The 14857-nt window shown below is 34.5% G+C and overlaps 1 protein-coding gene across 2 annotated transcripts; it reads left to right on the top strand.

The window, feature by feature from the left end:
• The first annotated feature begins 7302 nt into the window (after positions 1-7302).
• LOC127117648 (uncharacterized) lies at positions 7303-11421 on the top strand. 2 transcript variants are annotated; one of them, XM_051047727.1, is made up of 3 exons: positions 7303-8005; positions 8834-8962; positions 9380-11421. In XM_051047727.1, the coding sequence occupies exons 1-3, from the start codon at positions 7604-7606 to the stop codon at positions 10937-10939; spliced, it is 2091 nt and encodes a 696-aa protein (XP_050903684.1). In that variant the 5' UTR covers positions 7303-7603; the 3' UTR covers positions 10940-11421. The 2 variants fall into 2 exon arrangements, with proteins under 2 accessions (XP_050903684.1, XP_050903685.1); XM_051047728.1 differs by lacking the exon at positions 7303-8005 and adding an exon at positions 8096-8755.
• Positions 11422-14857: the final 3436 nt, after the last annotated feature.

Raw genomic sequence — 14857 nt, 5'->3', positions numbered from 1 at the left:
TTAGTAAAAAAAAGTGGCTAGCAGTGGTTATATAAAATATAGAGTTAAATTAATTATGTAAAATTATTAGTTAGTAGGATAAATATTTAAAAAAAGATAATAATTAAATAAGATATAAGGATAAATAATAATAAATAACAAATAAATAAATAAATATAGAATCAAAAATTACAAAGATATCCTCCATTTGACACTAAAAAATACTAAGAGACTTAATAATTAAATATCAAAGTAATAATAATTTAATAATTAAATAAGATAATGAGATAAATAATAATAAATAAATAAATAAATGAATATAGAATAAAAAATTATAAAGATATCCCCCCACTTTGACACTAAAAATTATTAAGTGGTTTAATAACTTTTATATATAAGATATTTATAAATATTTTAAAAATAAATATATACATTAAAGATTCGTTAGATATTGAAAATGAAAAAAAAAATATACATTAAAAATAAAATTTTATAATAATAAAAGCATACTTAACCATATATATTATAATAAGAGCATTCATATTTCTTAAGAAGAAATTCTACTACAAATAGAATGAATAAACACAAATATTATTTGCGAGTCTCCTTAGAGTATTCTTGTGTTTTCGTTTCAAACTTCTTCCATAACAGTAATAATTATAAATAAATATAAGTATCATACATTGTTAATAAATCATAAATGATATATGACTTGAAAAGATAACCAAAGTAATATTTTCAATTATTAACATTTATATATATAATTGATTGACAATCACATATTAATTAACATTTATATACAACTTCTATCGGGTGTCATTGTAACCTTATTTACCTTACACCAACCAGATTTATAAGCAACTAAAAAGTTAATTCTAATATAACAATTTAAAAAAAATTAATAATAATCACATATTCCAAATTAAATCCTGAAATAATCAATTTTCAAAAAAAATATCGAAATAATCACATTTTCAAACAGATGCGGCAGATCAACCGGCGCATCCATTTAACATTAAGATGAGACGCCAATTCCATTGGCACATGCGTCCAAAACATTGTATGGAGACGTCAAGGTTGCTGACGCATGCATGTGTCTTACGCCCATGCTTCTGACGCATGCATGTGCTTGTGGCGCCTATCCCTTTGACGCATGCATTTCAAGCTTTATCTATAAATATTTTTTCACATCATCACCCTGTAACACCTCAAAATTTGCCCTCCTCTCTTGGGACTAGCTTAGCATGTTGCATTTTTTAGGTCATTAGGCATTGCATATTGCATATCATGTGGCAACATTGTGCAAGTCATCCTCCTAGGCCTTGATCAGAAGATAAAGAGGTTAAGATGCAAGCTAAGGTTTCATGGATTGATCATTAACCATCTGAGGATGTGTGGTACAAATTAGGGTTTCATGGTTTCTCAAGGAGATTGAGCTTGATCTTGGGTGAAATGGTACATCATCATCATCATGGTCTTGATATCATCCAAGAGATTGATTAGATACCTTGGGATTAGGGTTTTGACCACTGGTCAACCCTAATCAGTTGAATCATCTGCATTGGGCTAGTCAGGGCTTGGCAAGGAGATGGGGTTTTCAATGGATATGGGGATCATTTCATGATTATATTGAGCTTATGGAAGCTAGGGTTTCATCACTAAGTCATTTCATCAGGAGTTTGAGGCTCAATTTGATCAGTGCATAGCCAGATTCATCTATCAGTCAGAAAAGTCAATTGTGGTCAATTGTGCCTGAATTGATGGATTTGGAGGTGGGAGAGAGTTAGAGACACTTCATTCATGTCCAAACAAGTTTCATTTGACATTTCAAACATCAAGAATGAAGAAAATAAAGTCAGATGGAAACTTTCCAAAAATAGAAAGTGACTTGTAATTGAAAACTGCCAAAAATGGAAAGTTTTTCTCCTCAAAATTATGTGTCCAAAAATGTTTCAAATGAAATTTTGTTCAACATGAAAGTTGTAGATCTTGCTCTCACCTTTCCAAAAAGTCCAAGAACACTCATTTCTCATGTGTGGTTGGCAAGTTATGATCAAATCATTTTCAGAAAAAGTTGATTTTCAAGGTGCCATAACTTTTGAATGGAATGGCCAAATTGGGTGATCTTTCTTTGAGCAAACCACATTTGACATGAACTTTCATGATGCATCATCACATTTCATTGAAAACCTTCACATAAAAAGGTCATTTTTCAAGTGAACCATTTAAAAATTGGTGGGAAAAATAGTGATTTTCAAAAATACATGGCATTTGCACTTCAAACCTTTTCCAACACATTCTAAATGTCAAATATGACTTGTTTGCATTGCATTTCTACTGTTACATTGGCTGAATTAGAAAAGGGACATTTTGGCCAAAACACATGAAAATTGCACTTTGCTAATTCACTTGGATTTTGCTAATTTGGATTAACACATGGATTAGCACATGGTATAAAGCATTAATCATAACAGAAACTGCATAATCATTTTTCATTTCTCAGATCTAACAAACTTTTCATCCAAAATTCTCTCAATTTTCTTCAAACTTTTTCATACTTTTTTCATCATTTCCATTGGAATTCATCATCTATTGTGCTTGTTCTTGTGTTGATCCTTCTCTACAGGTATTCTTGAGGAACTGTTTCACAAAATCGTGGCCAAAGCATTGAGGAATTGGAACTGTTGCATCCAAATTCATCCATGGCAGCTTGAGCATTCTTGGATCTGGAGCTGTGTTGAGCTGAAGTACCTCTTCCATTCACTTCCTAGAGCATCGTTCAACTTCTGTTTTGGCGATTGGCACCTTGAATCCACCGAATCCAACACTGCATCATCACTAAGGTCAGAATTCGATCGATACGATTCTTGAAATTAGGCTGTGGATCTTGTAGATCTTACTTTGTAGATCACGCAGAACTTTAGATTGAGAATTTTCATGATGAATCGAGCGAGTTATTGCGATTTGAATCTTGACATGTTAAACTATTTTTGCTCGATTTGTGAAGCATGAGTAGATTTAGGTTAAATGCTTGTTAGATTCAGGATGTATGTTGAACACCGGTCATTTTGATATAAGGCACGATGATTTTAGTGAGAATTTGTTCATGTTGATTTCTGGAAATGATGAACACTATGAATGCGCGAAGAACACGTCCAGAAAATCGTTTTGATCCGTGTTAGCTTGGCCTCGCGTTTGAATGTTGTTTCCCGCCTCCGCTGGCCACTAGCGTGCTGACACCTCCGTTAATGAAACAGAGCATTTTGTCCACGCTGCTTGATAATTACGCTTATGCCACTGCTTCACTTAATTTCATTTTATTTGTTAAATTTTTATTTCATTTCATCATCAATCTTCAAAAATTCATAGAATATTCATTCTTGATCCAAATTGAGTGAGGATTTTTGCATTCATCTCTAAATTTTCTCTAGCTTTTTTTAGGTATGATAGTCAAAGTTGTGCCTGGCTGATTTTTTGACTTTGCCTAATGCCTTTGATCATGTATGCTTCATGTGTATGTTTTACCATTTCCTTCATGAAATAATGATGCCTTATCCAAAATGTGTGAAATTTTACATGCATGTTCTTGACTCTTTCCTGGTGATTTTGGTATATAGTTTGCTAATTTTGAGTTCCTGGTTAGAGAGATATGATGTGCTCAAGTTGAGTGTGACAATGTGTGTCACACTATATTATGTCAACTTCTTGAATTTTGTTTCCATGCTTATGCTTGCCATTTGCTCTCAATTTTTGCATGTGATTACTTGTGTATGTCTAGTTTCACCATGAGTTTTTGTAGGATTTGTTGATCCATTTCCTATTTGATTGGGATTTTTGTTTGCTGTTTAGTCATTTTTAGGTTTTTCTTGAGTGATCAACTTACATGCCTTGTGAAATTCCCATGCCTTATCACATGAAGCTGAAACTTTGTGGATTGATTCTTAACATGTTTAATTTCATTTTGGCTTTGGTGTGGTCCATTTATCTTATGCCATTTCTGTTTTACACTTGCCTAAAGTTGATACATGATTTGTGGCCTTATTTGAAGTTGTATTTGCATACCATGACTTCCTGATTTTAATTTCCCTACTTCCACTTGTCCAAATAGCATGAAATTTGATATGCTACTCATTCAATGTGTTCTGTTTAGGCTTGAAGTTTTGTGGAATTTATTGAGCTGTTTTGATATTGATTTGGTTGTGATCATTCTGTTTGCTCTAATGTGTTTCCAAAGTGCATAGTTTGACATGTTTTGTATATGAAATGGATTTGGTACATAGTTTTGATGTGAGACCAATTGGATTCTCTTTTTGCTTGATAAATCTTGGTTTTGATTAATTTTCACTTGCTGTTTTGAATTTTTCACCTCCTTTGGACCCTAGGCTTGTCCTAGTGGTCTTGTTTCTCACGTTTGAATGTGATTTTCAGGTTGAAGAAGCAAATGTTTTAAAGGAGATTAATGCAAGTTGATTGAGTTTGGTTTATATGCTTGTTATGAACTAACTTGGTTTATTTTGTAGGATGCTTGGCTCACTTGAGTTGATTGTGCTTTGCATAGTGCATTGTCTGATTATACATTGTCTGTTGGTTCTTATGCTGTTTGTTTTGACTTTGTGATTGGTATACTGACTGTATTTGATTGATTTCAGGTACATTAGTTGCTAATAGTTCTTTGAGAACTTGTTGTGCTGCTGCTTGGTTGTATAAACCAATTGAGGTAGACTCTCTTGTCTCCATGTAGTCTGGAAGACCTGGCTTGTTATTTAGTCAGGCAACTATCTGAAGTCCTCCTTAAGAGGCGATGTTTGTGATTGTTTAACTTTGTCCCCAAGCAGGAAAAGACCTTGATTAAGGCAATTGGCAGAACCCAAGGGATGTGCAATCCATCCCCTGCTATTCTTGTTGAGTCGTCCCTCTGCTCACACCACTGTGTTGATGCATTGGGATATTAACCCAAGATCCATGTACAGTTGTACAGTTGAGTCAGAGTCATGAGTGTAGAAGGGTTCCCACTTTCTGAACCCACACTCCTTTGTCTGAAGCTCTCCCTGGCCAGGGATAAGAGCTGTGAGGCACACCCCTCACTTCCATTTCATCTGGCTTCACCCTGACTCTCAATGCCAGGGTTAAGAGCTAACATCACCCTGACACAGTTGTGTTGCTTTTGCAACTTAACCCTTGATTGAGCCCACCTTGTCTGGATATAGTGTGTGCTAATTGCGAATGTTTGCTTTGTTTTGATTATGTTTGCTTTGATTGCTTTGCCTGTTTAGGATTAGCTTGCTGCCTGAGCAAGTTAGGATAGAAACCATAACATAGGGCAATGATGCATGATAACATCTAGGCTCGAGTACAGCTCCCTAGTAGTGTGTCTCCCTTTGTATCTGGTTAGAATTTCTTTCCCGTTCAGGGGAACTACGTCGCCCTGATCCTCATACCAGATGAGGTACGTAGGCAGGAGACCGTGCAAGGTCTCTCCGGGCACTTTTTTCCTTTTTGTGTGTGTTTTCTTGTTAACCCTCTTGTGTGTCAGGATATGGATGTAAGCCCAGCGATTGGCTGTCCGTATCCTGAGTGTGTTTGTTTGGTTCGGAAGCTGATGTAAGTCCAGCGATTGGCATTCGGGTTCCATGTTTGCCCGTGTTTGTGTGTGTTTTGTTTGGCGTGCGTGAGCCGAACTACGGCAGCTCTGATTCTCGTTCCAGACGAGATACGTAGGCATAGGACGCGATGTCCTAGCGAGCCCTCTTCCTCTTCCCCCTACCTGTGTTGTCTTCAGTGTGTGTGTGTGTGTGATGTTTGTTTTAGCAACCTTTTCTTTCCTTTAGAGCGTGGATCCCGTCGAGTACGACGGATGCGTAGGGGTGCTAATACCTTCCCTTCGCATAACCGACTCCCGATCCCATTCTCTTTGGTCGCGAGACCATGCTTTTTCCAGGTTTACTCTGAGCGTTTCCTTTCCCTCTTTTGGGATAAATAACGCACGGTGGCGGCTCTGTGTTGTTTTTGTTTTGGCCCGCCGGTTGTTTTTTCGCGGATGCGACACACCCTACCACATACACCCAACAACCAAACACTCAACCTCGCAACCCCATTCATGTCAAACACCCAACCTCGCAATCCATTCACGCCACACACACAACCTCAAAATCAAGAATCAAACCCTACCCACCAACAATCATACGCAACCACCACAACAGTCTATAACTCAGATGATTCATATGATTCACTTCATCATAAATGACCACCTAAACATCTCATCACCACAACACTCAACCATTGTTTAACTATAACACACCCCATGAACCATTGCTTCTTTTCCAAAACGATTTAATGTCCCAATTCAGGCAATTATACCGTCCACAATTCACCCAACCACATCGACCCAACTACGACAACATGGGCACCGATAGCCAGAGCTCCCGACTATTGAGAACAAATGATGACACATCTATCAAATACCGCTGGACCTTTCACCAGACCTTCACATCAGATACCATTTGATCATGTCAACACTCAAAGATCCCAAACACCTCATGAATACCGTGGGAGACCTCAAAGACATACTAACACAACTGAATTTGAAAGCACGCGCCAGCTCCAATGACGCTTCCTCTTAATGTTAAATGGATGCGCCAGATCAACTGACGCATCTGTTTGAAAATGTGGTTATTTCGGTTTTTTTTTTGAATATCTGGTTATTTCATGATTTAATTTGAAAAATATGATTATTTAAAAAAAATCACAAAAAAAAACTCAACTAATTTTTATATTCAATTATATATTTAAAAAATGATATAATCTTAAAAAAATAATATGTATCGATAATTTATTTACATTAATATATATATATATATATATATATATATATATATATATATATATATATATATATATATATATATATATATATATATATATATATATATATATATAAATAAATGTTAGTGCCATAAATCCTAAATTAGGAGTATGAGTTAAACTACTCATTCCTCTAAAAAAAATGATATAATTAATTTAAATATATTTTTCAATAACTCTTTCATATCCATGGATACTTTTTATGACCTATATTTAAAAAGTATAAGATTTGTTGCATTTCTTATTCTCTCTTTTTCATCCATTATTATAATTTTGAAAATATAAATACAATAATATAACATTAAATAACATATCAAAAATTCAAATTTCATTATTATAATTTTGAAAATATAAATACAATAATGTAACATTAAGTTATTTTATTTAAATTAATTTAATTACATACTGTTATGGATCTTAATATAGTCGGTAGAGGAAACTTGTAGGGACTAGGGAAACAACGAAAACGACACCGTATGAGAATTTCCCGCGCGTGAAACAAAGCCACCGTATACGATACGTCGACCACCGTATAAAGCTACGGCAAAACATACACCACTCGTGGTATGTATGTATGTATTTCTACTTTTGTAGTATATGTATGATTTCACTCTCTTCGTCGTTTTCTCTTCAAAATCCCTCGAAAATCTCTCATCTCTGTACTTTCCTCGTGTTCTCCAACGTACACACACTCACACACTTCACGAACTCCGTCACAGATTCTATCTCCGATTATCCAAATGGCTGAGACTCGCCGGAGACGATGAACACTTCCGGCAAATTCCACTACCCGCCACTCGGCATTACTTATAGAAACCTAAATCCAACACAAGACTCAGATCTTCAACCTGCGAAACCGTTTCAACGCCGGAAACCTAAAACTCCGAGGACTCGGTTGAAGAAATACGGAGCTTCTGGCGGTGGTAAACGGAGTAGACCGGAAACTCCGTTATTGAAATGGAAGATCCATGACAAAAATGAGGATTCGGTTGAGGTTGATGAGGGTGAAAAGTCTTCGCAGGTGAGGTTAAGTCGGAGGACGGGGCGGGATGTGAGGAAGCAGACGGGAGTAGATGTGTCGGCGCGGAGGATTGCTGCTGGACTGTGGCGGCTTCATCAGCCGGAGATGGTAGTGGGGGATAGTCAGAGGAGGTTAGGGTTTCAGGTGAAGTAAAACCTTTTTTGGATTGTTTTTCAATTTTTTTCTCGTTCAAGATCCCTTGTTTCGTTCTATTCGTGTTCTGTTTCTGTTTCTGATTTGAAATTTCGAATTTTGAAGCTATTGCCACTACTGTATTGTAGGTCCCTCCATTTGGGATAAAAAATAGAAATATATGCGTTATAGTTTAGTGTATTGTTGAAGTTTAATCTTCTGCTGTTGCTTGTTTTTGAAGTGTGTCTTTTGAGATTCTATCTTACCTTGATTCCCTTTATCATCATTGGACGAAATTCAATTTGAGTGTTTAGAGTTAAGTTGTAGACATTCACTGGAAGAAAAAACAGCTATTGTTTAAAGCCTGAATGTTTGTTTTTGGTTGTTTATTTGTGAATGATGAAGTTCTATTTGAAACTTAGTAGTTACTATTATTCTTTGTAATGATTGGAGAAATGGTTCATTACATCATAGACATCCTATGTACAAAACTACATTTATTGTTGGGTCATGTTTGGCAGAGTTATAAACAAACATGGTGATCTGTAGTGTTAATAGTGCTGACATTGCGAACCCACTTTGTTTGATGATGCTTGTTTGTAAGTGACCTTGGACTTTATTTGGATCCGGCGATTTGCATTATTTTATGTTCAAGAATTTGTTATCGAGTATCTGCAATTTCCAGTTGAATTAGTGTAATTGGATATTATTATCTGCCATGGATGCTAAATGACTCGCCATTCTCTTCAGTTTCGGATACTGGTAGTTGGTTTACTTTATCAAGTTTGATCGGCTTCTAGTTTTACCTTATTACTGATTACTGATGTCACTTATCTGCAGAATGGAAGTAGTCATGTAGGAGTCCCGATTCTTGGTCGTCCAAATGGCATGACTCATGATCCTGATCCAAAGAATCATTCTCAAAGTCCTCGATCTGTCTTTGGGACAAAGAGTGGACACAACTGTGAGGTATGGTTCTTATTGCTTCAATAAAAACAATAGAAGTGTTATAGCTCCTCATAGTTAAGGATTATTGAGTCTAGATCTTATACTTGTTAATGACCTGAATTAGAATCATATCCTTTACTGCATAGTGTTCTTGGTGGTTGTTTCCTGGTTACTCCTGTTTTAATCATCTTTGGGCCAAAGGGTATGGTTTTTCGTAAAGTGAGGCTGTAGCTAATTACATACTATAATCATAGTAACATTCCATAGATCAATGATATGTATGAATATGGAGATTTATATACAATGATTTGGACAAAACACTTCATATTTTTCATGCAAACCCACTTGTTAAAAATAGCATTTAAAATTTATAGCTTAAGGGTTTAAAGTGAAAGAATAAACAATTAAAGTGCTAATTTCATGTACTGTGTTTTTCAGCTCAAGCCGTTCCAGTTGCTCAACACTGAAATGGAGGGTGCAACAAAGTGGGATCCTGTACGTCCAAAAACATCCGATGAGGCGCAGCATATCTACGCCAGACTTCTTGACCAAAGGGTAAGTACTGTATCTGTTGTATCTGCTCTTGAAGCTGAACTACAGCAGGCACATGCGCGCATTCAGGAGCTTGAGACTGAACAACACTCCTCCAAAAAGAAACTTGATCATATTTTGAAGAAAGTTGGCGAGGAAAAGGCCCAATGGAGAAGCAGAGAGCACGAGAAAATCCGTGCTTACATTGATGATATTAAAACAGAGTTGAATCGAGAAAGGAAAAGTCGCCAGAGGATTGAAATTGTCAATTCTAGGTTGGTAAATGAGTTGGCAAATGTGAAGCTATCAGCAAAACGCTTCATGCAGGATTTTGATAAGGAGAGGAAGGGAAGAGAACTGATTGAGGAAGTGTGTGATGAGCTCGCCAAGGAAATTGGAGAAGACAAGGCTGAAGTTGAAGCATTGAAAAGGGAATCTATGAAATTTAGGGAAGAACTGGAAGAGGAGAGACGGATGTTACAGATGGCTGAAGTGTGGCGTGAAGAACGTGTTCAAATGAAGTTGATAGATGCAAAAGTTGCTCTTGAAGAGAAGTATTCACAGATGAATAAACTTGTTACAGATTTCGAAGCTTTTCTCAAGTCAAAAAATGTGCATCTAAACACAAAGGAGATGAAAGAAGCACAGTCACTTCAACAGGCTGCAGCTGCAATGAACATTGAAGACGTTAAGGAATTTTCATATGAACCTCCCAAGTCAGATGATATATATGCCATTTTTGAAGATTTAAATTTTGGCGAGCACAGCGAGAGGGAGATTGAACCATGTGTTTCTCACAGTCCTCGTAATCATGCCTCCAAAATTCACACAGTGAGTCCTGAAGCAAATGTAATGAGTAAGGGTGGCAATCCGAGGCATTCTGATGTATATATGGATGATAATGGTGATATAGAGGGTGATGAAAGTGGATGGGAAACTGTGAGCCAAGCTGATGATCAAGGCTTGAGTTATTCTCCTGAGGAGAGTGACAAATCTTTCAACAAGAACCAACGAGAGAGTAATGTTTCACGGAGGAGTGTACTTGAATGGGAAGAAAATGCAGGTGAGGAGACTCCAATAACTGAAATTAATGAAGTATGCTCTATACCAACTAAGCAATCAAAAAATGCCTCTTCCATAAAGAGACTTTGGAGGTCAGGCATGAACAAAGAGGATAATTACAAGATAATCTCTGTGGAGGGAGTGAATGGTAAACTTTCAAATGGAAGGTTATCCAACGCGAGCATTGCATCTCCTGACCCTGGATCAGGTAAAGGGGGGTTGAGCCCTCATGACCTCCAATACCAGTTTAGTCCTTCTGAGTCCGGGAGTCCACATTCACAACGGGGTATGAAAGGATGCATTCCTCGTGGTGCACAAAAGAATAGCTTGAAAGCTAAACTTTTGGAGGCCAGAATGGAGAGCCAGAAGATTCAGTTGCGCCATGTTCTTAATCAGAAGATTTAGATTTGAGCATATGAATATTGCACTAAGTGTCCTCTTGGGATGACTTAAGGGAAGCAATTCATTTTAGATTGTGAAGAAGGTTCTAATGTGCTGCTTATGTAAAAAAAAAACACTGGTCAAAAGATATAAGAGGCCATGAATAGATTGTGCATACCCTTTTAAGCAGATATTTTCCTTCCCTTGTGCTATAAATATAGTATGTTGGGAAAAGACTTGCTTTGTAATATGTTGAAACTCGTCTTTACTTCATTGCATAGGGCCTCTAGAAAAATCATGAGAAGCATTTAAATTGTGATGTATCAATTCTAGTCATAGGGCTAATGTCATAAAATATAGATGATAGCTTTCTAGATTTTGATTTTCTGTCATTGCTGTAGCTGCTTAAGAATTAGTTGTAGATTGTAAATTGTACAAGATTTACAAGAGTAATGTGGTCCTAGCAGAGATAAACTTTATAGTTGAGTGCTGGGATCTTCTCTCTATGTTCATTTCTAATTCTAGCTCTAAATATCTAACAAAAAATAAATTTTAGATTGGCAATTTATTTTTTGACAAAAGATTTGCCGAAATATTTTTTAGGTAGGAAATTTAATTTAATTCTTTTGTTGATACTTTAGTAAGTTTATAAAAAGTTGTCTTCTAGTTAGACATAATATCGAGGTTTAGGTATCATAGCCTCGTCACTTTCTACATAATGAAATCAATTTTTTATCATAGCCTTGTCACCTTCTGCGTAATGAAATCAAATTTTTATTAAAAATTTTTATTTTTATAAATAATAAATTACATTATATATAAATCAAATTATTAAAGTATAGCACCTAATCAATGGAATCTCGATGCTTGTTAAGCTAAAAAAATCTTATTTTTTTCACTCAAAATGCAAAAGTGAAAAGAGGGCTTAACTAAGTATCTATTATTTTTTTCACTCAAAATGCAAAAGTGAAAAGAGGGCTTAATTAAGTATCACTTCCAAAACAAAAAATAATTGTATCCATTAGGGGTGTTCAAAACCAATCCAATAGAAAACTCCAAATCAAATCAAATCGAAACCGCAAAAAATCGTATTTGATTCGGATTCGTTTGGGTCATTTTTTAATAAAACCGCACGGTTTGGTTTGTATTTTACAAATCGAACTAAACCAAACCAAACCGCATTATGTTATAACCCAAACTTCACTTATCCCACATCCAACTCAAACCTCAAACCTAGTATGTCTTAACCTTACGATTACAAACGATTTTCTCTTAATCACAGTTAGGGTTTCCATTTCAACCTTCTTAATTTTCTCATAGTAGTATCACACATTCTTCTCATCTTCTTTTTCATGTAGGTCTCACTTATTCTACTCTAATAAGTCCTCTATTATGTTTTTTTCTTTTTTTAATCTTTTATGTTACTATTTTCTCTTCCAATTACGTTTTTATTGCACTTTTCTTCTCAATCTTGCATCTCTTATGTTTTTTTTTCATCTTCTCTAATCTCTCATTTCATATGTTTTTTTATTTTTTATTATAATGTCTTTGATATTATTTTATGCTACTATTTATATTTGTCTTTTATTCCACTTTTGTCTAATCTTATTTTTTGTATATTGAATGAAATATTTTTGTTTAAATATGATGAATTTTGATGTTATTTAGTAATGTATGAATGACTAAACACAAAGTTATGTCGTTATTTATAGGAGTATATATGGCTCAATAAAAATATTATAAAAAACCGAAAATCGAACAAACCCAAACCGCATTGATTTGGTTTGGTTTTATTTCTAAAAGCCAACCGAATCAAACTAAACCGCATGCTTTTTTCTCTTGTGGTTCGGGTGATTTTTATCGCAAAAACCGCGCAAACCGCACCGCGAACACCCATAGTATCCATTAACTCTTCACAATCAGTGTTTTATTAGAAAAAATAAAACCATTAGAAGATGTTTAAATGTTTGGGTAAAACCAAACACCACTTGACAATACTATACCAAACAACTGTTGTCGCATCACAAAAATGAAATGACGGGAAACAAACTTTACACTGGGAAGGTAACTCAAGACCAGCGTGATAGCGGCGCCCTCCATATGCACTTGATCTAAGAGGTCATATAGGCTGATTTAGTAGTGCACAGTTCTCTCAGATAATGTGTCTATAGCCGCAAACCAGCGCATGATGTTGGGTAAGAATATGAAATAGAAAAAAAATCTAGAAGGGTGAATAGACCGTTTTAAAAATTTAATCATTTTTTAAAATAAAAAATAAAAATTTGCATCGTAGAAAACAATTTGCAAAAATATTGATGATATGCTTATATCGGAAGGAATAAAAAATGTAATTATATTATGGATCCACGATTATTCTTAGATTGTTCAAGGACAATATTACAAAGAAATTACAAGTTATATTGAATTGGCAATTTCTAAATTATATTAGATGTGCAATTTATAAATTTCAATATCTATAAGATTCTAACACCACAGTTTCTAAAATTTAATCAATACTAGAATAAAAATAGGTTCTGAATTTAACAAAACTTATACTTACGAAATAAATCGTTACCAACATAAATTATCGATAAAGCAATAGTCTACAAAAATAAAAATGAGAGAGTACTAAGATGTATAGGGGTTCGACTATATCGTTCTCGCATGATCCTACTTCACTTTCCAATGGTTTCCCATTGAAATTTGTTCTTCCACTATGTTTTGACAAATGTTACACGAGTTCATACAATCTCATTCAAGTCTTCGTGTGATTCGTGTGTGACAATCACCCTTGATCCCATCGATTTCTTGAGCGATGAACTATCAGAAGATTGAGAATCTACACAGCTCTGCCAAGGTCAGCCTAGAGAGAATTATAAGTATTTGAATGCAGATCCTAAGAGAGGGTGAATTAAGTGTAATGATATTTTTAGAGATTTTAAGCATTTTTTGGATATCTTGTAATTTTCCAGAATTATAAATAAATAAATGAATAACAAACTGAAAAATAACGAGCGAAAAAGTAAATGAACACAATGATGCATACTAGTTCCCCTTATCAATCAAGGATATTTTTAGTCCCATCACACCCCGTGAGAGATTTTTAATGTACAAGCCTAATACCAAGACTTATCCTACAATCTTCTAACAACAATAACTAATAATAATCAAAAGACATTTCTCAAATAATCACCAACGCTATGATGATTATCATATACACTTGGAAAACACACCACTTTCTATTTACAAATAATTGTTACCACATACTTGGTGATTAAGTTGCAACAAAATAATACTTTTGAATAAAAGATAATTTTTGGATAATTTCTAAGAATAAATAATTCTTCTTTCCCTTCAATATACAATTCAACAATATATATAAATCTTAAGTGCTTAGAATATATTATGAAACTTTTTTAATAGTTTTAAAATTACACAAAGTTTCAACATTTTGGAAAAAGAATAAACACTTAAAAAATTATTTGAATTGATATGAAAAATTAATAATGAAAGAGGTAATTTGAAAATTAATGTATTTTGCCTTAAATACATCCTAAGAAACCTCTATAAATTGTGGAAAAGTTTGAGATATTTTTATAAAGTTTTGCAATAGTTTAGAATCACAATGGTTCATTAAAATATATAATTTTGAATTCTCTTAGGATTTGTTAAGTCGTTTAAACTAACACCTGGTTTAGCAAGTGTATGACGAATTTTGAATTACAAACAATTTTTTAAATTTTAAACAGAAACATGTTTGGTTAAGTCGATTAACTAGATCTGACTTAAAAAGTGCTGACAACTTTTTAAAAATAAGAATTTTATTCCTTTGCTTCAAAGATTTATATTCATGATAATTTAAGAAATTTAGAAATTAATATGAGTATTTTTTTTAGCACCTAAAGTTTATACATAATAAATTAAAATTGAGTATCTTAGCAT

Source organism: Lathyrus oleraceus, chromosome 2 (genome assembly GCF_024323335.1).
Source record: "Lathyrus oleraceus cultivar Zhongwan6 chromosome 2, CAAS_Psat_ZW6_1.0, whole genome shotgun sequence".
Lineage (NCBI taxonomy): Eukaryota > Viridiplantae > Streptophyta > Magnoliopsida > Fabales > Fabaceae > Lathyrus > Lathyrus oleraceus.
This window is presented reverse-complemented; position numbering and strand designations above follow the sequence as displayed.

Excerpts from the sequence above, each read along its gene's own strand:
- LOC127117648 (XM_051047727.1), top strand. The coding sequence starts at position 7,604 with ATGAACACTTCCGGCAAATTCCACTACCCGCCACTCGGCATTACTTAT. Across the intron at positions 8,006-8,833 it reads AGAGGAGGTTAGGGTTTCAG|AATGGAAGTAGTCATGTAGG; the intron begins GTGAAGTAAAAC and ends ACTTATCTGCAG. Across the intron at positions 8,963-9,379 it reads AGAGTGGACACAACTGTGAG|CTCAAGCCGTTCCAGTTGCT; the intron begins GTATGGTTCTTA and ends TGTGTTTTTCAG.